General features: G+C 37.2%; 1 protein-coding gene across 1 annotated transcript in view; it reads right to left on the reverse strand.

Annotated features, from left to right (window-relative positions):
• Positions 1-26727, reverse strand: part of ENPEP (glutamyl aminopeptidase) — an 83389-nt gene that overhangs the window by 9076 nt on the left and 47586 nt on the right. The window contains exons 11-18 of the mRNA XM_084872261.1: positions 23209-23288; positions 14807-14943; positions 14643-14698; positions 8044-8194; positions 6672-6745; positions 6458-6562; positions 6199-6369; positions 3321-3461 (exon numbers count right to left, since the gene is read on the reverse strand). Coding sequence (XP_084728387.1) covers positions 3321-3461; positions 6199-6369; positions 6458-6562; positions 6672-6745; positions 8044-8194; positions 14643-14698; positions 14807-14943; positions 23209-23288 — 915 coding nt within the window. The remainder of the gene's footprint in view (positions 1-3320; positions 3462-6198; positions 6370-6457; positions 6563-6671; positions 6746-8043; positions 8195-14642; positions 14699-14806; positions 14944-23208; positions 23289-26727) is intronic.

Consider the following 26727-nt stretch of genomic DNA (forward strand, 5'->3'; position numbering starts at 1 on the left):
AGGTAAGAAAACATATTATTGGTAACCTTCCATAATTTCTGTAATATTTGTTGTATTTTGTTCTTCAAAGCTAAAAATTAAAGGATATATTTGGGAATTAACAATGAATGGATTGAATAAAAACTGTAACTACCTGTATAAATATTAGAAGTATAAGAACAAAATATGTTCATTCCCAAGAAACCAGTACCACATAAAGTGTAGCATTTAAGGAGAAATATGCTATATATTTATTATATTGATTATTTTTAAAACTAAAATAAGAATTTAATTATATCTTAAATATTTTGAAATATAATTATATAAAAATAATCTTCTTAGACTTAATATTTACCAAAGTATTATTGTTTCTCAAAATAAATGATTTTGATACACACAAAACTTTTATTAAATTATTATTTTGCTTGTGAGATAGTGTTTAAGTGGCTTTAGTCATATTCCATTGACTTAACATTTCAGCTATAGTCATAAATTAAAACCATGCTTTTTCATACCAAATTACTAATTTATTGGGTTCACCCAACTTCACAGTTTCATCTAAGAGTTTAGTGAAGTAAATAAAAAAGCAAAGAATAAATTCTGAAGAATCTTTGGAACTTTGTGGTTAAGTCTGGAAAGAACATTAGTGGTGTGGCCATCAATTGTCATAAAAATCACCTGACAAAAAATTTATAAAAAACCAGCTTATTTATTTTAGAATGACAATAAATTGCTCATAAAATGGAGGCAGTAAATCCACTCATTTTGAAGTCTGAAAAATGTTCAAGAGTTTAGAAATAGTTGGATAAAACTTGGCTAATTTATGTTTAATTTGTCATATCCAGTATTAATGGAATATTTATTTATTCAAACTAGCCGTAATTAATATTAGGCATTCTGTGTGTGTCCAGCATGTGGTTATTACATAATTTTATGCATTTGGCTATTTGAAATAATACCCAATGAGAATTAGATCACTAGACTATGAGGAAATACTAAAAGCCTTAGGTGAGGGTTTTTGGTCTAGCACTGGAAATGGTTTATCAATTAATTTTCTTGAAAAAAATTCAGTATCATGTCTAATAAATTTATTTTAAGGCCAGATGTTTATGACTTTTTTTTTTTTCTGGACTTGTGCTTGTGGGATTTTGTTTGTTTGTTTATGACTTTTATTGCAAGGTAACACCTGCTTTTATTTGTGTTTTTTTTTTTCCATATTACTCAGTTTCCTTTTAATATGAATGATCCTCCCATCTATTTTATTTTTGACGTTTGTTTTTCAGCTTTCATGGTATTATCACTTTTGAAGAGTTGTGTTTTGTTTTTAATATTTTTTATTGATTTCAGAGAGGAAGGGAGAGGGAGAAAGAGACAAAAACATCAATGATGAGAGAGAATCATTGATTGACTACCTCCTATACGCTTCTTACTAGGGATGGAGCCCACAACCCAGGCATGTGCCCTTGACTGGAATTGAAACTTGGGACCCTTAAATATGCAGTCCCACTCTCTATCCACTGAGCAAAACTGGCTAGGACAACACCTGTTTTTTTCTACTTCTCAATTTTTAAAGAGGAATAGCAATGAACTAATTTTTAAAAATGAAAAATGCATTATTTGAAATAAATTACACAGAGCTGTTTAAATAGGCCTTGAGAAATACTTTACTTAATACACAATTTGCAAAATGAACATAATTTACTTATCTTTTCACAATAATTCAAAAGTAAGCATTATTCTTTATCTACATAGGTTTCTTGCAGCATATACCAAAAAAAAGTTTTATAGGTCTTTCAATTAAAATAATATATACAGTAGTTGTCAGTAGGCATATACCTTCCAAAGTGGAAGGTATTATATTGCATAATATGAAATGACACCCCAGGTAACATGTTCTGAATAGATAGATTTATTAATTCTAAATCAAGTATTTTATTGAAACAGCTAGAGGCTCAGCGCACAGATTTGTGCACCACTGGGGTCCCTTAACCTGGCCTGTGGGGATTGGGCTGATACTGTCTCTCCGACATCCTCTGAGGGATCCTGGGTTGCAAGAGGGCACAGGCCAGGCCAAGGGACTCTACTGGTGCATGATCAGGGCCAGGAAGGGACCACAGGAGGGCTCCAGGACGTGTCTGGCCCATTTCACCCAGTCCCCGATTAGCAGAACCCAGCAGCAAGCTAACGTACTGGTCAGAGCATCTGCCCCCTGGTGGTCAGTGCACATCATAGTGACCAGTCAAATGGTTGAATGAACTATTAGCATATTAGGCTTTTATTATTGTATATAGGATTATAAACAGATAAACAAAGCATCATGTATGCATGCTCATGCATCAATCGATCTTCATAGAGATGGATGAACTATCACAATCAATCATTGCAATAGAAAAGGCAAAATATTATCACAAATAGGTAAAAAGCAATGTACATTATCTTGGTTGAGAGCTAGAGATTTAATCTGGATCTTAGAAGAATAAGAAATTTGAATCATTCTAATGGCACTCTGGTGAATTGTAGTGTAGGAAAGAGAATACAAATAAGAGTTATCATCGTAGTTAATATTTCTGATAAGGCAGTCAATTAGGCAGTGCTGAGGGAAAGACAGATGAGATTAGAAGGGGATTAGAGAGGCTATTTCCTGGTGTGGGAATTATAGACAGTGAAGTTCTTTTGGTCAATGTTTTTATATTTGCTTGGGATACATAATCTATATTCTATTTTATACTCTGCAAAAGAAATATATTTTTAATGGAAATAAGCATTACATTTAGAGGAATAGTAATATTTCTTTTGGGGGGAAAATCTCTTTAGTAAATTTGCTATTTTACATTTTAAAACTCCTAATGCCTGGAAAGCAGTTTCTTCTTAAGAACTTTTCAAAATACCTGAAGTTTAGTTATCTGGTCAAGGGAGATAAAAGCTATCAGTCATATATGCTCAGTAAGATATAGGGCTCAATGTGAACCCAGGTCCAATAGTTCTTTTTTAGTTTTCATTAAATATTCATTGAGAACTAAGTATGTGCCTGGCATTATGCTAAGTGCTATCACAACAGACAGAATTATATTAACTTGTTTTTACCAAACTAAAAATAATGTGATTTAGGCTTCTCTTCAGATTTTAGAATTCTATAGATCCAATGGAAACAATATTTTCCCAAAAGAAATTACGCTGAAAATTAATTAGTATATTGCTTCCCTGGAAGGGGAAAAATCCATGATCTATTACCTCTGGTGATATGCTATTTCAGATATTGTATAGCTGTCAGAGGAAGTACAGTAAAGAGAAAAAGAACTGTAGGTAGTATCCAACAACAAAACATTATCTGATCATCCCACCTGTTGACTAGATATTCCCAGTTGAGCTGTATCCAATTCCAGGCCATGCTCTTCCCATAGCTGTTATATGAGATATATCGGATGACCGTAAACACATCCTGACTTTTAATAAGGTTTGAGTCCTTGAGCAAGTCCAAATACCTAAGAGAAGCCAAAAATTCAAAATGAACTTTTAATGTTCACCCTTAGCTGAATTCCAATAGAACATAGCGTTCATTCCTGAAATTCAATTCTTGAGGCACTAAGCAACAAACTTAATTAAATATGACAAATAGGAAAACACAATTTAAAATTTTCTAAAATATTTAACTGTTTGTTTAAAAAAAACAAACACGACCCAACCCATGATTTTTGAGGACTAGTGAAATGTAAGCTACAGGAACATTAAAACTTGAATTATTTTGAAAGTATTAAAAACAATATAAAAACACAATTTTAACTATTAATTATTTGTGACAAAATGAATAAATCATTTATTTTACTACTCTTTTTTTTTTTTAACATATTTTATTTATTTTTTACAAAGAAGAAGAGAGAGGGATAGAGAGTTAGAAACATCGATGAGAGAGAATCATCGATCAGCTGCCCGCAACCAATGTACATGCCCTTGACTGGAATCAAACCTGGGACCTTCCTGTCCACAGGTGGACACTCTATCCACTGAACCAAACCGGTCTCGGCATCATGAATAAAATCTTAAGAATATCATGCTAAGTGAAATAAGTGAGATAGAAAAAAACAAGAACCATATGATTTCACTTATATGTGGGATATAAAACTGAAAGCAACAAATGAACAAACAAATCAGACAAAAACTCATAGACACAGACAACAGTACGATGGTGACCAGAGGGCTAACAGGCTGAGGAAGGGTTGTAAAAGGTAAAGTGGGCCAACTATATGGTGACAAAAGAAGATTGGACTTTGGGTGGTGGGTACACAATGAAATATACAGATGATGTACAATTGAAACCTATATAATTTTATTAACTAATGCCAACCCAAAAAATAAGTAACAAAAATAAAAAATAATAACTGGATCTATTGAATAAAAACACTTTATCCACTTACAAGTATTAAAAAGAAGCCAGTAAGTTAAGAGAAAGTATTTATAGTCTAACCAGAGGCCTGATGCACAAAATTCGTGCAAAGGGCTCAGACCTCACAGGCCCAGCTTTGTCTGGAAGGTCGTTCTGCTGTTTGGTCCAATTAGCATATTAGCTTTTCATTATATAGGATTCTCTGCGGGATACAAGTTGCCTTATTAGTTCTTTTATAGAATGTATGAAACATATTCCTAATATAACCTATGTGGTTAGATTGGCTTGCTATAATTATAGTATAATGCAAATAAGTCCAAATCAATAGGTTAAGTGACCAAACCAATAGATTTTTATTAAATTTATGTCATGGTTGTATCTAAAGGGAATATCTCAACATGCTATAAACTGTTGAACTTCCAGAAACTGCACTGGACGGGGGCCCCTGAATGTTTATGCAATATATCTTCATAAGACCCTTAGTAAGGCATCTAAGTACTTGGTAATTTTCTCATCAGATACAATCAGTAAAATGACATTCAAGTAATGGATCAATATGATGTTCTGTTGACTGTCAAGATGATCAAGTTCTTGGTGGACTATTTAGAGCAGTGAGCAGGAGAAATGACTGCTTTATAGCGTATTGTTGAAGGTGTATGATTGTCCTGCCAGGTAAAAACAGTTTCTGGTAGTTCTCTCAAATTGGTTATTGTGTGGTAATTTATCATTTATATTCTGCCTCTCCCATAAACCTCAAGGGTAGATATAATCTTATTCATTTTTAGCCCCACTCTCTATATACCTATACATAAAAAGGACATCAAAAGACTTGGTTAAAAGACTCTAGCTGATTTGGCTCTATAGAGTGTCAGACCTCAGACTGAAAAGTCCCAGGTTTGATTCTGGTTAAGGGCACATGCCCAGGTTGCAGGCTTGATTCCCAGTAGGGGGTGTGCAGGAAGCAGCCTATCAATGATTCTCTCTCATCACTGATGTTTCTATCTCTCTCCCTCTCCCTTCCTCTCTGAAATCAATAAAAAATATATTAAAAAATGATTTGATTAAATGAATGAAGTAACTAAGAAATAATAACTAAGCAAAAAAAAAAAATGAATTAAGGCAGAAGTCAGTTGGCTTGTGGCACAGGTGTGGAGTAGAAGATTCATAGATAAGCTTCAAGAAATCTTTATACATTTTGAGTGAAATGTAAATATTTTATTTGTGTATATGCATATTGTGGCAGACACTCCTCCTCTGCTGATAGAAACTGGTTTTGTTCTGGGCTTGTTCTTGACTATAGAAAAACTAGATTCCTTCCCCAGCCCCAGAGTATCACGATTGACCCAAATCAGTCTAAAAAATTCAAATTCATCCTATTCCAAAATGATTATGTGTTAGACCCAGAGTATGACTCAGAATGATCAAGAATGGCCCGGTTCTGGATAAGGAGGGGGAAGAGGAGATAACAGACCTCTTAACATTAAAGACAGGGGAAACTCTTTTGCTCCTTTCTTCCATTGAACATATATCTATGAAGACAAAATGTTTGGAACTCTGAAAGTCATTAGACATCCAACAGGTTGAGAATGACAAAATAAAAAGGGAAAGAGCCTAAGTCCTCGGTGAAAACTGTGTTCCTCTAGAACTTTTTCATATGAGATGACATTTCTTTACTATTTAAGCCACTATTACACAGATAGTTTATTTCTTGCGGGGAAAATAACTGTTGATAGATTTTCTTGGAAACATACCTTAATAGCATCTATAAGAGACTGGGATGCATAAACCAAAAAACACAATTCCTAAAAGTAAAAAAAAAAAAAAAAATTCTAATTTACCTTGACAGAATAGTAACATCCTTAATTGATGCTAATGCATACAGCAGCTTTTCTTTTTCTTGAGCTAATGGAGTTTTCTGATATTGTTCAAGTGTGTAGTTCCATGAAGACTCATTGCCAGAGTTCTGCATCCCATAACGATAGACCAGAAGCCTGAGATTTACAGGAATGCTAGAAAAATAAACAGTGTTTCAGAGATTTCCATTTTTCATTGTGAAGTTTAAAGTCTTCTGGAAATGAACACGTGGTGAATAGTCACCTCACATTCCCAGTGAGCCACTGCTGAAATAACTGGGAAGCGTTGCCCAAGGCTTCTTGGTCTCCCATCTTGCATGCGAACCCTAACACAGAGGTGCGGAGTAACCTTAGGAAACAAACACACACAAAGCTGGGCCTTGAGTACTTTTCTACACATTTTAGAACATGCAAACAGATATTGAATGGATGTTAGTTTAAAAAATGTAAAAAATAACTTTGTGAGGTGGTCTCCAGTGTCATTCCATGTCAGAAGATCTGCAACCGGCTTCACTTGGCCTCGGAAGTATTCCTGAAATAAAAGCACCATGTACCATGAGTAACAATTCATTATTTATCAACAGTCTTTCAACTATTATAAACTACAGTCACCCCCCCACCACCATCATAACCTTTTTTTCTACAAGTTCAGAGAACATTGAGCCTGTCACTAGGAAGGGGTGCTTTCTGTTCTTTATCACATTGCAATATTGCTTCAGGAAAAGTACATCCTGAACATTCTCTAGTGTTTTATTCAACTTTGGGTAAGCCTCTCTTAGCCTTCACTTCTTGTGAAATAGAATAACACTTGACATACTTGTTCAAGTACTGATGAAATAATAATATTATTTCAACATTTGTATATTGCCTTTGGATTTACAGAGGACATTTATATAACATAATCTTCATCCCATTACCATAGGCAGTCAAGTGCTGACATTCTTACTGTACAAAGAAAATTTAAGACTCAAATATTAAATCATTTGTCCAAGTTATTTCATTTACTAAGTGGAAGAGCCAGACATTCAAATCCAGAATTTGTTTAAAATTACAAGTGTCTTGCCAAAGTGCTACATCATTTGTAATGATGACCATCTATATATGTAAAAAGTCAGTGACCAGAACACAGAATGACTAGAATGACCAGTCACTATGATACCCACTGCGGCCTGTGAACTGGTCTGATTGGAGGATGGGGCAAGTTGGCCAATCTCCTATGCCCCTTCTCCCAGCTGGCCCCACCCCTCATTGCCTCTCTCACTCCAATTGGCCAATAGCCCTTCGCCCCTCCCCCCAGCTGACCTGGCCCTGTCAGCCCTATCCGGTCGGCTGGCCAGCAAACTTTCCGCCATATCTTCCTCCCGCCATCTCTTCCTCCTGACAGGCCCGACCCTAATTCACCCTGATTGGGGCCAGGCTGGCCGGATTCCATCCATGCATGAATTCATGCACTGAGCCTCTAGTCTCATAATAAAATCTCAATATGGAAATAACAGCAGAAATATAATGTTATATTTTGGAAAGAATGAGTCATTTTGACCTAAATGAATACAGTAAAAATAGGGTCTAGTTAGTACCTATGGTTTAAAATGTTGCCTATTTTAAATGAAGTATTAATTATTGAATTCCTTATAACACTAAAATATACCTTGAAGGGGTATATTGAACCAGAAATATTGATACATTTCAAGTTGAAAAAATGAACAGCATATTTTTGCTTTGACTAGTCAAGTCATTGTACTTTCCTTTGATTTCACTTGGCAAGGAAGATATGCTCTTGTCACCTAATGACTAAACATTTACTTTCATAAGGAATGCCATTAACATCACCTCAATGTCAGGGTATAGCTCTTTATCATCTTCAAACATGCTAATGATATAAGATACAGCTGAAATAACTCTCTGCCATGGTAAAAAGTCATTTTCCGTTTTGAGATACTTGGTCAAGTTCAGAGCCACCCCATAATCTAGAAGTTGAGCTCTAAGGAATGAAAAACAAAAAGGTTAATTAAAAGATAAATTAGTTTCCGTTTAACTGAAAGAACTAATATGGGAACTATAGAATTCAATATGAATGAGAATCCTCTTATTACATGTTTAATAAAATGCATGTTTGGTTGAAGCCTAATCAAAGACATTTGCTAACAGTGATATATTTTCAAACACCCACTAGTAAAGGAGAAGATAGAACATTCATATTATATATTTTAAAAAAAATCCCTGTGGCAAAATTTCAGATAAAGCAAAAGCCACTTAGCTATGTGGTTAATATTGGTAAGTAAAAACTTTTAAATTTTAGTTTCAGAAGCTAAATATAATAGCCAAATACACTATTATAAATGTATCTTATTGAAATGATTTGAATTTGAAATGACGAGGAAACCTGAATAACAGTACTAACAAATCATGAATGCTTAAAACATTTCAAGTGCATTTATACTTCCATAAAGCATCTCTTTTTTTTATATATACATTTATCAATAATAAGGCTAAATAAAAAGTGTAGCATGGTGTCTTGGTAAACATGGCTCTTGCTGAGGCAGTAGAACCATTGAGAGAGGTGCCTCAGTGGATGGAACTGACTCACATTCATGAGCCTTCAGATGGTGTGGAGAGTTTTGGAACGTTCCCATGTATCTGGTCTCTTGACATTAACTTGCCAATTAAATTCAGATTTCTGGCTTAAAACAGTCTGTTTACTATCAACTAGACCCCTAGGTTTTAAGGGCAATCCCCAGTGCGGAGCATTCAGGAGGTAGCAGATCACTGTTTCTATCTCATTGATGTTTCTCTATCTCTATTCCTCTCCCTTCCTCTCTGAAATCAATAAAAATATATTTTAAAAACAAATAAATAAAATAAAATGGCAAAGCTGGTCATCTTGACATGGTTGATGTTCGCCTGGAGGTTTTGATTTGCTAACCTGGCCTTCCTTCACCTTCCCTATCATTGGAGCCACTGGTCCTTAAATTCCAGTCACTGGCTGCTTTCTTTCTCATCAGTGGCTTAGGTGGTATGTTAGGCTGTCCTCTGTGCCACTCTCTCCTCACCCAGAAGCTCCTACTCCCACTCATGGGTTTGTTAGCCTGCTACCTGCTTTCCTTTATGTTAGTCTTGACCCATCCCCTGGCTTTAGCACACAGTGGGCTGCAGAGCACAGCATAAGCTATTGAAAGGAAAAAGGAAAAAAAACAAAAACAAAAAACCCTATTGCAACAGCTGTACAACAAAGGATATTTTTCTGTCTCAGTTTTGGCAAGGCCCCAAACCTAGGCCCTTTGGCCTATGCAGGCCCACCAAACTGGAGCTAACATGGCCAGGAATGGGTTTTGGGACCCTTTGCTAATAACACACCACCATCCTAATGAAGAGGTTGGAGAGGCTAAGGGGGAGAGAGTGACATTGTAGAAGAGGGCTTTTGGGAGTGCTGTCAGTGTACTGAGGCTGTCCCTTCCCATCAAGCCTAGGAAATGGGGCCTTTAATGGGAACACCTGAATAATTTTATAGGTGTATCCTAGAGCTTGGAGGCATAGTGGTCTGCTGTCTTACACTCCGAGAAATCTATAGGGCGAGAGGCCGTGTCTGGCTAGAACACTGATCTCAGAGTTAAGAGATGGGACTGCACGGGTGGCCTGTCCTTTCAGACTTTGTCAGGGCAAAGGACGGATGAATACTTGCTATGGACCAGAGTGGGTCAGCGATGTTCACCTGCCCCTCAAGGTAACTGCAGGAGAAGCACCCATGGCCATGGAACTGGTGAGTCCGCAAGGAAGAGAGTCAGTGTTAAATGCCACAAGGCTCAGAGGAGTGGAAGCAGACTGCGCGTTAGGGGTGCTCCTCCCTTCACCTGCTCCCCTTGCCTCGACGCTGGAGGAACCAGAGGCAGCATAATGAGAAGTAGGAGCTTCACACAAGAAAATGGAGAGGAGATCGAGCACACTGTTCCTGGGGGGCTGGAAATAACTTTAGATGAAGTTGAAAATGTTGATGCTTTCGTTGGGCTGGGGGTATGATGAACTGAGCCTGTTTGAGAGACTCAAAATGACTGGATGAATTTTTACTCCCTATCTCAACTAATGTGTCCAGCTAGATATTCCATCTAGGGCAGTCAGAGCACTAGCTCCTCAAATCTGGAGACAAGGGAATCAAGAATACATGTATTTTCTAGAAGCATCCTTTCAGTCCTGCTTATGAAACATGATAGTTAGATTTCTTTTTGAACATCTGAATAGATCTGCATAAATTCTAGTCCCATCACAGGCACTTATCTGTCTAACTACACATTTCTCCTTCATTTTCCTGCCTCACGTTTCAGACTGGTCTGGAGCCATCACTAATAAAACTGGTGCAGTCTGTCCCTCTCTGAGTCCTGTTTTGCAGAAGGAAATTGGACAATAGTTCAATAGCTAAGGTTATAACTCAGGTGTTTTCTGGACTGGTTATTGTGTGATTCTTGATATTTTTTGTTTTTCAAGTGTGTTTCACTCTCTTTCTTTCTGAAGCTCTTCAAAATGTTATGGGGCATGGCAAAGGAGCTGAGCAAACGTGAGAAAGTCTCTCACTTGTGCGAGTTACCGGCTTTGCACACGGTTGAGAAAACTGCTCAAGAGGCTTTCGCTCCTTAAAGCACAAAGAACTGTGTGTGTTGTGTTGTGATGGGAATTAAGCCATAAAGGCATTACAATCTCTGTGTATCATTTAACAGCAAAGATCCTAAGGTTTGTAATAGATCATTATGTATTACAGGATAGTTTTCCTGGGGGGAAAAATCTAAATAGTTCTATTATGTTTTAAAATATTGATCATCTTCTTTCATCACTTAATTTCCCAGGTCTACTCAGTGCCTGGTGGTACAGAGTAGGTGCTCAATAGATATTTATTTAATGAGTGACTGACAAACTGTATTATAATGAATATACAATATAGTGCCCCCTTTTCCATAGAGGATATATTCTATATGTGTATATGTTGTATTTTCCTATATGCACATGCCTGTGATAAAGTTTGATTTATAAATTAGGCACAGTAAGAGATTAACAGCAACTACTCATAAAATAGAAAAATTATAACAATATACTGTAATAAAAGTTATGTGTCAGACTCTAGTTGATCACAAGTAACTAAAACTGTGAAAAGCAAAAATCTCATCTTGAATAAGGGCCAACTACTGTAATTAATTTGTTGTATGTTCAGGAGATTAAACTTGGAGATTCACTGTAGGGGATTATAATGTCTATTACCTACAAAAGGAATCTACACTACAAATTCAAAAGAGCTTTTCTAAATAAATGCTTCTTGGTTGCTACTGATCAATGGTGGATGTATTTTTACAATGTATTGAGCACTCGTGACAGGCCTTAAAGGTCTGCAATGTTTTCATTGCTTGATGTGCATTTTCTCATTTATTCCTAAGAGTTTTATAAAGTCATCTTCATTTTGATAGTAAGGAAATTGAGCCAGAAAGAGGTTAAGAAACTTACTCAAGATTATATAGAAGCAGGATTTTAATCTGGCTCAAGAACTTGTTTAACCCTATAATGTTCCTCCTTAAAAATGTCAAGAAAAAGGACAGGTGGCCAATAGACATATGAAAAGATGCTCAATGTCTCTAATCATCAGAGAGATGCAAATTAAAACTACAATGAGATATCACTTCATACCAACCGTAATGGCTACCATCAATAAATCAGCAAACAAGTGCTGGTGAGGATATGCATTGTTGATAGGAAAGCAGACTAGTGTAGCCACTGTGGAAAATAGTAAGAGTTCCTTCAAAAAAATAAAAAATGGAAATGCCTTTTGACCCAGAGATTCCACTTCTGGGAATATGTCAAAAAAAATCTCAAAACAGCAATTCAAAAGAATATATGCACCCCTAAGTTTATAGCAGCATTATTTACAACAAGAAGCCCAATGCACAAAAATTCATGCAAGAATGGGCCTTCATTCTCCTGGCTGCTGGCACCGCCTTCACTCCACTGGAGCTACCTTTTCACCTTCCCACGCTGACCAAAGCCCAGAGCAGCCCCCGCTACTTGGTGCCTGCATATGCAAATTAACCCACCACCTCTGTTGGGTTAATTTACATACTCACTCCTGATTGGCTGGTGGGCATCACAAAGGTATGGTCAATTTGAATCTTATTCTTTTATTAGTGTAGTAGATGAGTATAGTAGATGAGTAAAAAGCTGTGGTATATTTACACAATGGAATACTATGCAGTTATAAAAATGATCTCTTTGAGACAGCATGAATGGATTTGGAGAACATTATGCTAAGTGAAATAAGCCCATCAGAGAAAGGCAAATACCACATGATCTCACTTATATGTAGAATCTAATGAACAAAATAAAAATGGAGGCATGGGAACATAGAACATACTGACAGCTGTCAGAGGAAAGTGGGGAGAGAACTGGAAAAAAGAAGGTGAAGGGATTAGGCAAAGAACATATACACTGAGTGGCCAGATTATTATGATATCTGAACGCATAATAATCTGGCCACACAGTGTATATCCTATATAATAAAAGGCTAATATGCAAATTGTCCCCTTAACCAGGAGTTCGACCAGCAGGCAGTATATATATACTGAGTGGCCAGATTATTATGTGTTCAGAGATCATAATAATCTGGCCACTCAGTGTATACATAACCCACAGACACAGACAACAATGTGGTGATGGCTGGAAAGAAGGGGGACAAGGGCTGGTGAAGGCAGGCAAAAGGGAGATGGAAATAGGGACACCTATAATAGTGCCAACAATAAAAACATCCTAAAAATAAAAATGTCAAGAACATTTTCTGATTTCCAGTAGTCTACCAAGAAAGTCTGTAGGCATAGGCGCCTATGCTTTTAGTGTTATTATGGTATCCTTCCAGCCAGGTAGTCAGCTCATATTTAATGAACATTCACTATGGTGTGTCACAGTCAGGAGCTGGGGATAAAGTAAATGGGACCATAATCTGGGTGCTTACTCTCATGATAGTTCCAGTTTGGTGAGTGAGACGGTCAGTTACTAAGCAATGGCAATGTATGTTGTGGGGAAATACAACATATATCGGGCCATTGAAGGCTTCCTTCTCGCTACATTGCTCATATCTAGCATGAAGCCACTACATAGCCAGCAGAACAAATTACTGTATCTTCCGGCGTATAAGACGACTTTTGAAACGAAAAAAAGTCAACCGAAAATCGGGGGCAAAAGACCAAAATTGCACAAAAATTACCTGCAGATCTTGATGGCAAAGTAAGTCTTTTCTTTGAAGTGGGGGGTAGTTTTATACAGCGAATATAGGCCTAAACCTATGTTTTAATTGTAAAATTAGGGGGTCGTCTTATACTCCGGAAAATACGGGGCTGTGTCCCTGGCTCCTACAGGTGTCACAAATTCAACAAATATCTGTTGAATTAATGGAGTGAGGCTACCTGAAAACAAACAAACAAACAAACAAACAAACAAACAAAACAAAACAAAAAAACCACCCTCAGAGTCACTATGGTTACTCCTCCTCCATTACCGCAATCTGTGTTATTTTTTAAATGTAGATTACCTTCAGGCCATGTAAAAAAAGTCATAATTTCTAGTGGTATCTTAATTCTGATCAATGCTAGAGCACAGTGGCTCTTTCTTCTTATCCCAATGACCTGAACAAGATTTGATGACTGTAGCAATAAAAATTTTACAACGGGATTCAGCTCACAGAAATGAATTTATGAAACACATTGTTTGCCTTTTTACTAAATTAAATTATGAAGGTGTACTTTTAAGCATTTGCAAATGTCACTCCTAATTAGCTCAAGAACTGATATAGACAAACTCTGCTCAAAGTCAACAGCATAAGTGAGCTGAAGCCCATTGTAAAATTTTTATTGCAACAGTCATCATTAGTGTTAAGGGCTAATAACAGTATTTTGGCTATGAGGATCATATGAACTTTACAAAAAAAAAAAGTTAAAGAAAACAATAATGTTATAAATAGTGGCTTTGGATATTTTAAATTAAAATTCATTCTTTAATTTTGTTGTTACTCATTAAAAAACTTTGTGACACTCAGCATGGCTCAACGGTTGAGTGTCGACATATGAACCAGGAGGTCATGGTTCAATTCCTGGTCAGAGCACATGCCCTGGTTGTAGGCTCAGTCCCCAGTGTGGGGCAAGCAGGAGGCAGCTGATCAATGACTCTCTCATCATTGATGCTTATATCTCTCTCTCTTCCTTTCTGAAATCAATATATATATATATATATATATATATATATATATATATATATATATATATATGGAGAGAGAGAGAGAGAGAGAGAGAGAGAGAGAGAGAGAGAGAGAGAGAGAGATCTTTATTTATTTAAATGTAAATATATATATATTTTAATTTTGGGACATAATCTACAGTATTTTAAATGATCTACTATTCAAAAAAACCCACCTTGCCAAGGCAAAAGCATCATCAATAAAACTTGCACGGTCAGCAGAAGAAAAACCCTGGGAAGAGGGAGAAAAAGAGGTAAGAAATGTGATTCTTAAAGCAAAGTGTTAAGATGCTGTTCTTAGAACAAAAGTAAAACAATCCCCAGTCATTGCTATTCTTACCTTGTGGTTGGAGGAAAGATTGGTAATGATCTGGTCCCAAGTTGATGCTTCATAATTTACACGATAAAACCCAATATGATCTGGGTTTATTTTGAGAAAAACATTTCCACCAGAATTAGTAGGCTTCAAACTGATTCCTGTGGTAATCAATAAACAGTAATGATAAACACGTTTGCATATAATGTAAACACAGAGAAATTAAGCCCAGGAGGTAAAGAGAACAGAAATATGAGTTCAAAAAGTTGAGTTTGAATTGGATCCAAAGCCCCAAAACCTAATTCTAATTTAGTTGCCCAACTTTAGAATGTCACTGCAGTGCATAAGCTGAAAAAAAGAGGAATGTTAGTAAGTGTCCTGCAATTTGTGACTTATACATTTATTGGCAGAAGCTTGCCAAATTTTATGCTTATCAATCCTTCAATAAAAGAAAATGCCTAAAAACAAATAAATCATAATGGATTAATTAATTACACAAAGAATATTCACTAGAACACCCGGGGAGGGGACAAAAATGTAAACATTTAAAATAATATTTTGTTTCTTAAAAATCAACATTCAAATGGATGAAAATGGCTATTGCTAAGCAGAATAATGATTTGAGAATCAGTAACTCCTTTAAAAGCTCAAGGCTTTCAATATAACTGAAATCCAAACATGACATTCTTGATTTCTTAATCCATTTCATACTTGCTCTTCCAATTTCATTTATCTCTGTAAAGTCTTCTACTTCCTTATTCCAACTGGTTACCTAAATGCCATTTCATCAATGGATTTTCTGAATTAACTTTCTAAGGTAGCATTCGCTATGTACATAAGGCTCTAGTAAATAAATGTTAGAAGCTCAACATTGAATGAACAGAGACTTATGTTTTAAATACACTCTTAAAATAGCAGCTATGCCCTGACATGACCAGATTTGTGAGGCTCTACTAAATATATGTGTATATTTGTACGGGCAGTGCACAATCTAAATAAGGGTGTGGGAACACTTAGTGTGTTTGAGGAACTGCGCACAGTTGGATATAGTGATGTAGGGTGCAGGACTGGAAAATAGGAGATGAGGCTGGAAATAGCACTGAGGCTTCCGCATGAAGCCGTGTTAAAGGATCCATTGGCTGAGAATGGTGAGATGGGAAAGATTTTTTTTTTAGCAGGGAAACAAAAAGCTCAAGTCTGTTTTCTAGAAAGGTAGTTTTGATAGTGGTATGACATACAACTTGGAAGGAAACTCAAGAGTCCGCTGTAATGATCTAGGGCAAGAGAGGATGAAGGGTTACACTCAAGTGGAGATGATGAAATATAAAAAAGATGACATATTCAAGAGACACACCACAGGTAAAGTCAACACAATTCTTCCTGTAACTTGATGTGGCTAGTTAGCGGAAGGGGAACACGGCTTGCATGATTGAATGAATAATGATGTCACCGTTAGGGAATAGTGGGAAAGGAATCAGGTTGGGAGGAAAGATAACTTAAATTTTGGAAGTGTTTGCAAGGTTTGGAAGATATCCAGGACACTGTAGGTTTTCATAATATATATTTGTAGCCTCTTCAACATGACAGTACGTTTCTTTAGGAACTTTCAGAGTGGGCGCTTGACAAATTATAAACTTTTACCTCGCTCTTCCAATATTTGTCTTTCTTTGTCATTCTCCCATGGACAAGTTGTTAAAAGGAAGTTAATCTTTTGGCAACTGTACACTTTGAATGTTTGTATCAGGAGGAGAGCCTCTTGCTAAGCACTGAGCCATATGTTGCGGCAGAAAGAGCATGGACTTACGAGTCTGACAGATCAAGGATAAAGTCCTTACTCTGTGACTTACTGGCTGATTGATCTTGGCCAAATCACTTGACCTCTCTGTGTCCCCCAGTTCACGACGAGGGAAATAGGGATAAAATTCCCTCACAAGGCTGTTGTGAAGATTAAATAAGATAACATAGTAAAGTGCTGGCCATATAGTTATATGTCCAACAGATGGTAGCTATCCCATTATTATGAAAGGGGATATGCCTCCAGTTATATAAATAGCAAAGCAAATATAAATAACATTGAGACGTTCATGGCAATCCATCTAAATGCTGCAGTATTTTAGTGTGCTTTATATATACCTAGTTAAGCCTGTCTAAAGTTACTGTGATTTTTCTCGCTTTAGAGATGAGGAAGCTGAGATCCAAAAAATTAGTAGTTAAGAGACTTCTGCAAGAAGCAAGTAGTTCATGCTTCTTGCAGAAGTTGTCAACAGCAAAATGCTGTTGGGTTGTTAAGTTACATAATGAAGTAATTAGAAGTAAAATACTGATCTTTATTCCAGATGGCATATACATTACATTATGCTTTTATCTGTGTATGTATGTGTGTGCATCTTCCAGATACATGCACATAAACACACAACACACATCATAATAGAACCTTACTGTTTTTATGGTTAGTAACCTTTTTCATTAGAAATTATATTGTAAACACCTGTAATTGTTTATATATATATATATGAAAATGTAAATTTAATGGTCACATATTCCACTGCTCAGTTTATAAATCACTTTGTTTTGTTTCTTGCTAATTTTATGCACAAAAGGGTTGAATGAATTATTTCTAGGTAAGAGTTCTTTCTATAAAATTGTTATTCTTTTCTTCTATTATTTTTCTAGATGGTATAGAAGATGAATAATATATCTTTTCAAAATTTCATGCAGAGATTATTTAATTTCAACCCAAATAGATTTTGATAACAAAGCACACATAAAAAATTTTTCATGACTATTTTATATGAATAATTACAATAAACTTTAGACAACTTAACAGCTTGTGATAGCCTAAGATCCCAGGAAAAGAAACATTTTGTGTGTGTGTGATAAAAATGCTGTGTTGCAATACTTATGTGAATTATTTTTTAGTGTAAAATGACAGTGTATCCTATTAAATTTTCTGTATCACTTAATAGTAAAAAAGCTGAAAGATACAAGGGTAGTGCTTTTTAACTAATGACACACAAATTGTACTAGAAAGCTAAAAAGTTCGAGTACAATGCACTATTAGGATTTGGGGTCAAGAAGAAAATATCAATCTCTGGAACTAAGTCTAACATAAAATATTGTATAATGGATTACTTATCCCTTTGTGGTAACGCTTTCAACAAGTTGCTTATTCAAAAAAAGTATTGATTGTGCCCCTTCTGAATTTCAGCACATGGCCTAGAGAAAGTCCCAGAAAAGAAAGGTGTAGTATTAATATGTATTATATAATAAACAGGAATCTGGAAAAAATGCACTGGGATGATAAAGGAGCTTGTAATTTACTTAAAAAAGAAAAGACAGGATATAAAACTTGAACAACAGTTATGTCATTTAAAATATAAAGTAATAAGACTAAGAATAAAGGTTAATAAAACTGACAGCATAAAATACACTATAGATGGCAGGAAGAGATTATTTTTCAGGGCAAGTTAGAGTAACCAGAGAAGCTTCTGTGATAGAGGCTCTCTTCTTTTGTTACATATTGCATGTTTATTTTTAATGTTGAAAATACTATGTAAAACGCAAATGTAAATAAAAGACTTTGGGGAAAGTCCCACTCTAGCCTGGGAAATTTCTGACTGATGACTCATCATAGAAACCTAGAGGAGGGAGATAGAGCTGGTAATCTGAGCTGATTGCCCATTCAGTACACTCAGGACTTGATCTCCTCTGTGCTCTGAGCTGAGAGTCCAACAGGTCCCTAAACAGGAAACAGGAACTTAGTGCATAGCGTAAGAATGGAGCAGGCACTTTGAAGTAGGAAGAGATGTCTAGTTTGCTTCTGGCTAAGTGACCAGTTATGATTCTGAAGTTCAGATAAAAATAGGTTTTGTCATCAAAGCTCTGCGGACATTAGAGCTTATTATCGATAATTCATTGATTGATTCACTGATTCACTCAATAAACCATACTAGGTACCTGCAGGAGATATAAAACACACACATGGTCAGAAGACAACTTAGGAAAAAATAAGCCTTGGTACTCAAACACAACACACACACACACACACACACACACACACACACACAAGCTCCATTTCTTATAAGAATATTCTGTGGTAAGGGAAGATATAGATAAGTCAATAGCTATAGCAAAACAAAACAAAACAAAAAATACAAATAAAAAAATAACAACACAAAAAAGTGCTAACTGTAATGACAGAAGGATAGAATTGCTATGAGAGCCCTCTCTGCTCTCTCACTTTTATACTAGCATTCTCTGTCCAGAGCACAATTCCTGTCCATCCTAGGTCAAACCTATCACCTAGTTAAACTCTACAGTTAGCTCCCCTAACTCTAAGCCTAGATGTCTTTCTTTTTAAATACATTTTTATTGATTTCAGAAAGAGGAAAGGAGGGGGAGAGAGAGATAGAAACATCATTAGAGAGAATCATTGATTGGCTTCCTCCTGCCACCCCACACTGGGATCGAGCCCACAGTCCAGGCATGTGCCTTGACAGGAAATCGAACCATGACCTGGGTCATAGGTCGACACTCAACCACTGAGCCACGCTGGCAGGGCTAGATGTCTTTTTCTTTAGTAACCTTTCCAGAACCCCCAAATCTGGGCCAGTGACTCTCCAGGGGGTGCCCCTGGCTATTACCGCAGGAGGCACTTGTGACACAAAATTTGATTTGCCTGCTGACCCGTCCACTACCTCCCTAGACAGTAAATACCACAGGATGAGGACTGTGCTTTCCCCCCCTTCAGTACTATCTCCATGTCTACCCCTGTGACGGGGACTAAGTTGTCCTCAGTAAATACTTGCTTGAAATAACTAACTAATTAGAGATAAAATTCATTATTCAAATATTCTGTCTAATATGCATATAATACATACAGAAAAGTGTTTATTGTTGTCAACTCTTGAAATTTTATGAACCATTTGAGTAAGCTGTAGTTATCTGAAAAATTTACCTGTGTGAAAACTTTACTCTATAAACATGATGGGTAAATTGTGTTAATGTAGGTGAATTATTCATGCTATTAAATTTGTCAACAGGTAATCAAGCAACTTCCAAGACATTTCTGCAACACTCAATTAACCAGTGGTGATTGGTGAGAAAAATATGTAGCAATAGCTAAACCAGATCCCTTGAAAACTTCTCAATGGAACCCTAGCCTCACTCTGCCTTTAGTCAGTGCTATTACACATTTTTAAAGGTTTTTTTTCTCCTCTTTATTTCTGATTCTTCATTTTCCTTTGGCAAATGTGCTTATGAGTAAGAAAATGGTCAGAAGACAACTTAGGAAAAAATAAGCCTTGATACTCAAACACAACATAATCATAAAATACCAACACAAAGCGGCATTGATCTAGAAATTCTGGAGGAATTCAAGAGGACTGCTGACCACAATAACTGAAGTAATTGTTAGCATAAATGACCAAGAAAAAATTTTGTTGTAAAAGCAACCAACAGGGATCTTAGTTCAACAATTGCAAAGCTGGTAGAGATTATACTAAAAGTAAAAAAAATCACAAAAGAACTTACAATTAAAGAAAAAAAAAACAACTCCAAAGTTGAAAATAACCTATCATATCCACTCAAAAACTTGTACCCAAGTGTTTATAGCAGCATTGTTCACAATGACTCAAGGTAGCAACAATCCAAATGCCCATCAATTGATGGATAGATATGTAAAAGGTATAGTGATATGCCATGAATGTAATTTGCAATAAAAAGGAATGACACTAACACATGCTAAGAGATGGAAGAATCTCAAAAACATTATGCTAAGTGAGAGATTGGATCACAAAATATTACATATGTCATTCCTTTTATATGAAATCTCCAAAATAGGCAAAAATATATGAAGACAGAAAATAGGTTAGTGGTTGCTCGGAGTTAGTGGTATGGCAGGATAGAGAGGTTAACAACTAAAGAGTATAGAATTTCTTTTTGAGATGATTAAAGTGCTCTAAAATTCACTGGTTATGGTTACATGTATCTAAGAATATAATAAAAACCATTGGAATGCACCCTTTAAATGGGTAACTTGTGGCATCTAACTGGTTTGGCTCAGTCCCACCTCTGCATGTGAGCTGCAGAGGAAACACCTTTTCTGATCACTCATTGGCTAAGTTCCCATACGCCACTCGCAGTGTTCTTGGTAACTTGGGCAATAAGAATCCAAGAAGGTGATCTAGGGTTTTTCTACCTCGTTCCTGGAGGAAAATATGAAGGTACACTGCTGGAGGGACTAAGAAATGTCATATCCTGCCCTAGCTGGTTTGCCTCAGTGGATAGAGCCTTGGCCTGCCAACCACAGGGACCAGGTTTGATTCGGGCCAAAGGACATGTACCTAGGTTGCAGGCTCCTCCCGGGCCCACATCAGGGCTCATGCAGAAGGAAACCAATCGAAGTGTCCCTCTCACATTGATGTTTCTCTCTGTCTTTCCCTCTCTCTTCTATGTTCTCTAAAAATCAATGGAAAAAATAATCTCAGGTGAGGATAAAAAAAAAAAAAAAAGAAGAAGAAACAAACAAATGTCATATCCTATGAAAGAGACATCTTGAAAATGCCTAAAGAAAGTTGTCATTTTTTTTGTGGTGAAGGGACTAGAGTCTGTGTTGACGAAAACACCTTGGCGACTGCGGCAGCCAGCAGTGGCTGCAGCAGCGGGGTAATGGGGCGGCGCCTTCACCTCAGCAGCCTGGTCGCCTCCTGCAGGAAGAGGCCAGACTGCAGCTTAGGCCTGCTCCCCACCTAAGCCATCAGTAGGACATCCTCTAAGGGGTCCCAGATTGGAGAGGGTGAAGGTCAGGCTGAGGGACACACCTGTGCATAGATTTTGTGCACCAGGCCTCTAGTACACCAATAAAGCTGTTTTTATAAATAGTCTACTGGAAATATGGTAAAATATTACTTACCAGGTGAAATAATACCTAATTAGTTTTTGTGTTTTGTTTTTTTTTAATATTTTGCAAAAGCAAATAGGCATATGGAAATAAAGAATAGGTGGTCTACTTTTATGCTTAAGAAGCCACATGCTATTCTGATACCAAGTCCCAGTGAGATGGTGTGAAGAACAGTCTATATATCCTGTTCTAAGTCTCCTGCAGGTTTATGCTAGATAAGAAATAGTTTCAAAACACAAAATAAGTACAGTGGGAAAAAGTATAAAAAGCAGGATTCTTATGGAATGGGTGCTAAAATGTGCCTTATTATTATTTTTTCAGTGATTTGAAGGGACATGTGATAGTTTCATTGTTTTTTTTTTTTTTTTAAATATATTTTATTGATTTTTCACAGAGTGGAAGAGAGAGGGATAGAGAGTTAGAAACATCGATGAGAGAGAATCATCGATCAGCTGCCTCTTGCACACCCCCCACTGGGGATGTGCCCGCAACCAAGGTACATGCCCTTGCCCGGAATCGAACCCGGGACCCTTCAGTCCCCAAGCCGACGCTCTATCCACTGAGCCAAACCGGTCCCGGCAGTTTCATTGTTTTTATATAACTAAAATCTTTCAAGAAAGAAGAAGACAAATCAGTGGAAACAGAATACAAAAATAAATTTTAAATCAAGTGAGCAGAATAGTCACAATTGAATTTTAACACAGGCAAATGCCAAGTAATTCATTTAGGGAGATGGATGGATGGATGGATGGATGGGTAGATGGATGGATAAAGAGTGACTTAAACTACTGATGACAATTCTCAGCTCATAAAAGATAATTTTAAGTAATTAAAGATTCTAATATGTTGATTTGGGAAAATTATAGGTCTAATTTAATGACAGCATTTTAAAAACCAGGCTTGTCACATAACATTTTAAGAAATTCAATGGCTTACTAATCTGATATAAAGAAAAAAAAAAGGAAAGGAGGAAAGAAGGAAGGAAAGGTGGGTGGGAGCAATGAAGGAAAGAAAGGAAAAAATTTTCTCCTTTGGATATGGGTATTTATTATTGTGTCAGTCATGATAAATCATCTATAATAATAAAAGCGTAATATGCTAATTAGACTGACAGATGAATGACCTTCTGGACATCATTCTGGACAAAGCCGTGGCAGTAGCTGTCAAGGCAGAGTGGTTCGGGCTGATGAGGCAGGCAGGCAGAGTGGTTAGGGGCGACCAGGCAGGCAGGCAAGTGGTTAGGAGCCAGCAGTTCCCGGTTGTGAGAGGGTGCAGGCTGGGCTGAGGAACCCCTCCCCCCATGCACAAATTTCGTACAACGGACCTCCAATTAAAAAGAATATTTCAAGGTAAAAAGTTCTCATTGTTGTATATAAGAATTTGAACTCGTCAATAAATTATTTAAGAGAGCTCTCTTAGCTGAAATTTGTTTCGTAAATTCCATCTGTACTGTTATTTTTTTACATTTAGATTACTTTAATGTGTTACATTAATCCAAAGAAGAAATAAATCAATTGATATTTACCTCCTGTTTCTGACCTATTGTAGAAGGCAATATCTGACGCTTTATCTTCATTCCATCTAACTGGAATATTCCATGTGTAACTAAAGTGATTTAAAAAGAAAAAAAAAAACTTTTATTACTAAAAAATAAAAACATACCCAAAGTAAATGTAATTTTAAAAGCATCTTCTCAGATCACAATAGCATGAAATTAAAAATCAACTACAATTAAAAAAAAAAAAAACTCTCCTGGTTTATAGGTCAACATTCAACCACGGAGCCGTGGTCAACCACTGAGCCACACTGGTCAGGCTAAACAGCAGTTTTAAATATCTAAATTTATTTAAATATCTCAATCTAATTTGCTAGAATATAAAACAGTAACTATAAAATAAACAGTTTACAGTTAACAGCATAATCACAGACTTTATTATATTGATTTTTTTGTCACTGAATTATCACCTGGTAACAAGTCACCTCTTTGTTTCAATGCATTCATATATTAAGATGAGGAAAGGGTGGGGGGGAGGGGGAGAAGTTTTTGCCATCATAATTTTTGGCTTTCAAAAATAAACAAAAGATAAAGAAGTATATACAGACACACTCTGACTGATCTCATTTGGTCTAGAAAGTCAGATTTCCTTTTGTCTTGGTGAGAACTATTATTTTTCAAAACTTGGATTACAGTCAGATATCCAGTTTTTCTGAGTCCCCTTTGCTCTGGGAGAAGGGACTGTCTGAGAGTTCCAGGAGCTGAGGCCGGGCATGGGCCTCCACACGTGAGCACCACCCGCTAACTTAATAATGATCCTCAGTTTTCTTCCAGGCCTTGGACAGAAAGTCTTTTTTGGCTGTCTGAACGTTTGTAAACACCTAACTGTGCTGGTAGTGTGACTTCGTTCCCAAAGCTCTGAACTGGAAGCCAGAACACAGGTTCTGCCAGAATGGAGTACATGGCACAGAGTGGGCCTACAGAGGCCTGCATTTCTCTAGAGCACATGTGTCAAACACAAGGCCCGCGGGCCAAATCCAGCCCGCCAGGCCTTGCAATGTGGCCCGCACCGCGCTGTCATCACTGCACTCCGCTGTCAGTTTATGACATTGTCAGTTTATGACTGCTCAGTAAACCATTCGGCCCGTGATTTAGGCTGGATTTTAGATTTTGGCCCCTTCTCTGATTGAGTTCGACACCCCTACTCTAGAGAAACATGGCTACAAACAGTATCCTAAGAGGAGACTGTCCTTTGCAAATCCATCCAACTCAATCTGTTTGCTCTTAGGAATTTTAGCTCAGCCTAATTAAAAAAAATATATATTTTATTGATTTTTTTACAGAGAGGAAGGAAGAGAGATAGAGAGTTAGAAACATTGATGAGTCATCAATCAGCTGCCTCCTGTACACCTCCTAGTGGGAATGTGCCCGCAACCAAGGTACATGCCCTTGACAGGAATCAAACCTGGGACCCTTCAGTCCGCAGGCTGACGCTGGGCCAAACCGGTTTAGGCATCAGCCTAATCTTTGGAACATCAGGGCAGCCAATCCTTCCATCGTCTTTCCCATCTCTTTACAGAATTGCCCTCTCCCATCTCCCTGTCCCACTCTTGCCCCTCTTTTCTGCCCTCCACAATGCAGCCAGATGGGAACTTTGAAAAAGATATATGTGATCCGACAATTCTTTCCTTAAAGTCTTCAAATGTGAGCACTATTGTTAGAAATCTTTAACGTGGTCTGCATGCCAGGCATCTGCCTTCCTTCCCACCACTTTTCCCAGGGCCTCTCAGCTGCCCAGTCAGTTTCTTGGAGCCAGACTACTGATTCAGATCGAGGCTCCATCACTTACAGGCTATGTAACCTTGCATAAATTATTGAGTCATTTTCTGCCCCCATTTCCCCATCTTACCTAATAAAAGAGAAACATGCAAATTAACCATCACTCTGCTACGCCCACAGCCAATCAGAGTGAGTATGCAAATTACCCCAAAAAAGATGGAGGTTAATTTACATACGCAGGCACGAAGCGGCCGGGAGGGGCAGGACACCTGCTATGAGGGGAAGTGGGGCAGTGGAGAGAGCACTGCAAAGCAAGGTCTTGTGGGCTCCAGGGCTGCTGGGGAACGGGGACTTGCCAGCTTCCAGGCACGCCAGGGAAGGAAAGCCTAATCTTGCACAAATATCGTGCAACGGGCCTCTAGTGTTACAATGATCAACCAAAAAGTATTTAAAATAGTGCCAGCTACTTAGAAAATGCTCAACGAGGGTCGGATATTATATATATAATGTTCCTTTTTAACTCTAGATCCCTTACACATGTAATAGTTTGTTTTGAACATCCCCAATAGTCAAACTTCCACACGCATTCACTCAGCTTAAACCTCCCTTCCAGAGGAAAGAGCCTCCTCTGCCGCCCTCCCTATCCCACCACACGTCCTGACCCGCCCATTAACTCAGGCTCAGCCTATCAGTGGATACACAGGACAGGAGGGAATAATTACTGTGAGACTTTCAAATGGAAGCCTGTTTCCAAAGAGACAAATACTTTTAAATTTTAATATCAAAAGGCTGCAGTAGTGTTGAATTTGACCGACTAATTTGCTCGAACATAAAACAGTAACTATAAAGAAAGGAGATTATAGTTATTAATGAAACTCTGAGACACCTTCACACCCTATAATTCTCCTTTTTCGTGTTATCCTAATTGCTACTGAATAATTGATCTGTGGTGACTTATATGTGACTGTAAAATAAGGCCAATGAGAGTAGTAAGAGAGAGATAAAGAGGGTGAAAGGCCTTTTTCAGAGGGAGGCAGGCAGAGGAGATCAGAGGCCACTGGAGTTGGGGTGGATGCAAACTATGTTAAGAAGCTGAAAGAAGAATGCCGAAACCGGTTTGGCTCAGTAGGTAGAGTGTCGGCCTGTGGACTGAAAGATCCCAGGTTCGATTCTGGTCAAGGGCATGTACCTTGGTTGCAGGCACATCCCCAGTAGGAGGTGTACATGAGACAGCTGATAAATATTTCTCTCTCATCGATGTTTCTAACTCTCTATCCTTCTCCCTTCCTCTCTGTAAAAAATCAATAAAATATATTTATTTTAAAAATATCCATTCAGTTATACAGACATAGGATAAAGTATTAAGACTTCTGCACAAGTAGTATTTATGCAAGTGTGAACCAGCAACCTTTCAGTGCGCAGGATGACGCCCAACCTACTGAGCCACACCAGTCAGGGCTCAATGCCTCTATTTTTTTAGATAGTATTTATTAACTCACCCACGACAGAGGGTGATACAGTTACTTATGTTACTTTTTCTTCCATTCCCCTTTTAGCAGTCAAAACGTAATAAAGTAACGTTATTACTGTTATTAGACTTTTGTAGGTTACAGTTGTTCCTTTTTAATTAATACACGCATTCTGCTATTTTTATTTTGTAAAAGAGTATTGACACTCTCTCCCAACTGGAAAAGGATATCTTGTGGAGTGCTGGTAATTAACTAGCTTGGGGGTGGGGGTGGGTAGGATATGGTATTTGTTGAATCCCAT

The sequence above is a fragment of the Pipistrellus hanaki genome, assembly GCF_964339955.1.
Source record: "Pipistrellus hanaki genome assembly, chromosome: 1".
Lineage (NCBI taxonomy): Eukaryota > Metazoa > Chordata > Mammalia > Chiroptera > Vespertilionidae > Pipistrellus > Pipistrellus hanaki.